This window comes from Frankliniella occidentalis, unplaced genomic scaffold, assembly GCF_000697945.3.
Source record: "Frankliniella occidentalis isolate FOCC.00 unplaced genomic scaffold, Focc_3.1 Scaffold173, whole genome shotgun sequence".
Lineage (NCBI taxonomy): Eukaryota > Metazoa > Arthropoda > Insecta > Thysanoptera > Thripidae > Frankliniella > Frankliniella occidentalis.
Window position 1 is genome coordinate 208,034 of NW_026267299.1, and position 2,947 is coordinate 210,980.

Genomic DNA, 2,947 nt, shown 5'->3' on the forward strand with positions numbered 1-2,947 from the left:
CAAACTGTGCACAATTCAAGCACTCGGCTAGGCTTAATTCAAGAATCCATTTTTCTGGGTGTATGTCACCGGCCGGCTCGGCTCGCACTGACTGAGTTGAGGCTGCCGGTGGCTGCCGTCCATCGCCGCCTCTCGTCCACGGCTCGCCTCTCCCATAAGACTCCATTGTGGCTCGCCCGTGGCTCTCGTGACGTCACGGATTCGGTCGGGCGAGCCGCGGGTGGCTCGAGAGCCACGTAGCCGGGCCCCCTGCTTTAAGGGGTGTGTTGTTCTTTAAGCTGACCATTTGGGCATTTTAAAAAATTTGGGGCGGCCTTAGTTATATGATAATTACCGATGTGTGAGTGAATGTTGTTTCACTGCACCTCATGAAACAAAGAAATAACATCAGAATGTACCTCCGAACCCATTTTAATGGTCTTGGCAGCCTGAACCTACAGGAAAGCTGTTGTCTATTTTAGAAGCTTGCGCGCAAGATTCCTCCGACAAATATTGGCTTAAAAAATCTGCGCTAGGGTAAACCTACCTAACATGGATCAGGTTCCAAACATGGATCATTTCTGTTTGGCGGGCCCTAACTGCCGATTGGGTCGACAGATTACAAAATCTCAAAGTTTCCCGCGTAGTCGACTACAATTCCAACGGAATGTGAATGTCCCCCTGCGCCGCCACTGGCTCGCGCTCGAAAACACCCTGCACAGCAGCTGACACCAGAGAGCGCGGGCGAGAGAGGTGGGTGCATTTATCTTCTGTTTGTGAGCGAACTAGTGAGTAGAATTACTTCTCACTCACTCTCAGAAAATAATTAGTTTGAACCTTGACAGTCCGTACTTTAAAAACGCGGGTGGGGGTGAAACTACGGAATTTTTGGCCCTGGCCCCAGTAACCTCCCACATCGTTCGAATGTTTTCTTTCACTCACATCTAAGCATTTCTTTAAAAGTGTAAAAGCTACTGTTGTCTTGGGTTCAGCCTATGTTGTTATATTTTTATGTGCATCTAATTCACCTGCTGGTTTGTTATGTTAGTGTTTACTATTTATTTTTAGTCATATTTTAACAACTTTGTTTTGTTGCAGACGGCAATATTGCGACCTATCGTCGGTTCAAACCAAGAGATTTAGAACTGGCTTTGAATGCTATTAGAAATGCTGCCATGAGCATATGAGTGCAGCAAAGAATTATGGCATTCCTTCTGTGATATCAAACCGTCACTACAAAGGTGTCACAAAGACATTCATCTTTGGAGGACGGCCAAAGCTTTTGGAGTTTGGGTCAGAGTTGAAAGATGCTGTTGTAGTGATGGTTGATATGGGCCATGGTGCTTCAAAACAAGATGTGAAGGATCTAGCAGTTCAGACAGCTCATAAAGCTGAACGGTGTCCTTTTAAAGGTAAAAAGGAAGAGCCTAGTGATCGTTGGTACAAGGCTTTCATGAAACGCCAAGCGCTCAGCCTTCGTCAGCCAGAGAATATGTCAGCTGCTCGTTTCCGGCCACTATGTCAGAGTTCATACCGGATCTGTATTTTCATTTTCCCTGACTTTTCCCTGATTTCCAGACGAAAAAATCCTCTTTTTCCCTGACATTTTTTAGTTGAGAGAGAAGGCAAAATTTTGCAAAATTGAGGCGAAAACGGACTATAATTTGGCAGAAATATAAAATAATGCTATAAGATAAGTCAAGAAAGATAATATTCATTCTTACCAAGGCGTCATGGCTAAAATTGGCCTATGCGTTCACGATGGCATCCTCATCGTACAAAGTACCAAATTTCTTAAATTTTCCCTGACTTTTTATCAGATTTCCCTGACTTTTCCCTGATTTCCAGTACAATTTCATTTTCCCTGACTTTTCCCTGACCTCCCTGATTTCCCTGACCGGTATGAACCCTGTTATGTTGTCATTCGCGCTCTCTCACTCTTCTGGGCCACATATAAGTCCATCTCTTTCGCACGGACTAGTGCTGTCGTTATCCGTGACCCCTGTACTAAGTATACGTTCTCATTCCAGCTCTAAGGGGTCGTCCACATGATGCGTCACGAGCTTCGGTGGGAGGGGGGAGGGGTGGCAAAGCGTGACGGTGCGTGACGTGGAGGGAAGGGGGGCTGGAACACCGTCATGACGGTGCACGTCACATTTTTTGAGTAAAGAACCTTGTTTAACAGCTTTAATTCAGTCAATTTACCATACAGCTACTAGCAAAGTATCTGAGTGAGCGATAGAGAGGATGCACACGAAAAAGATACCTAGCGATTTATAAAAAAATTAAATGTTTTATCGTTTAATGTCGGAAATTTGACGTCACAAGGGGGCGGGGGGCGGTTTTAGTGGCGGTGCGTGACATGGGGGACAGGGTGGGGTCAAAAAGTGGCCTAAATCATGGAGTGACGTAATATGTGGAACACCCTTAAGACTTTGTGGGCTTTGTTAACGGTACTTTCTTCTCTGTCATGGTTCCGCGCAACGTTGCGCCCGTGCGAGGGCACGCTGCTAACACTCACCCCACACGACGTTCTCGGGGCAGCTGTGGGAGGCAGCGGCCTCACCCACCAGCTCCTCCACTTCACCGTCGAGGAACCCCACCACGCTGGCCGTGGTCCGTTGGCCGACCTCGTTGGCGACCACCTCCACCTTGCCGTTGAGCACCACGGCCACGCAGGAGTATGTGGTGCCCAAGTCGATGCCGATGGCTGTGGCGCGAGGGTGTGCCATGGCGAGCGGTGTTCCTAAACAAAGTAAAACAAAGTTGTCTTTAGATGGCTGGGAATCAAAATGAATGGAAAGCCCTGGTCCCGGCCCCACAAAAACTTTTTCAACAATTTGAGGTTAAAAACGGCAAAGTTCAGAATAAGGTACACCGCTCTGGGCGCGGTGGCTGAAAAGGGCAAGCAGCACGAAAGCTAGGAGAGGAGCTCCGCGCCGTCACTACGCGCTCCCCCACTCCTCGC

The 2,947-nt window shown here is 47.9% G+C and overlaps 2 protein-coding genes across 2 annotated transcripts in view; one reads left to right on the top strand and one right to left on the bottom strand.

The window, feature by feature from the left end:
• Nucleotides 1-2,745, bottom strand: part of LOC113214575 (heat shock 70 kDa protein II-like) — a 19,983-nt gene extending 17,238 nt beyond the window's left edge. The window contains exon 1 of the mRNA XM_026433998.2: nucleotides 2,501-2,745. Within this exon, the coding sequence (XP_026289783.1) occupies nucleotides 2,501-2,711 (211 nt within the window). The 5' untranslated portion in view covers nucleotides 2,712-2,745. The remainder of the gene's footprint in view (nucleotides 1-2,500) is intronic.
• LOC113214574 (heat shock 70 kDa protein-like) overlaps nucleotides 1-2,947 on the top strand; it is a 44,100-nt gene that overhangs the window by 6,098 nt on the left and 35,055 nt on the right. The window lies entirely within an intron of this gene.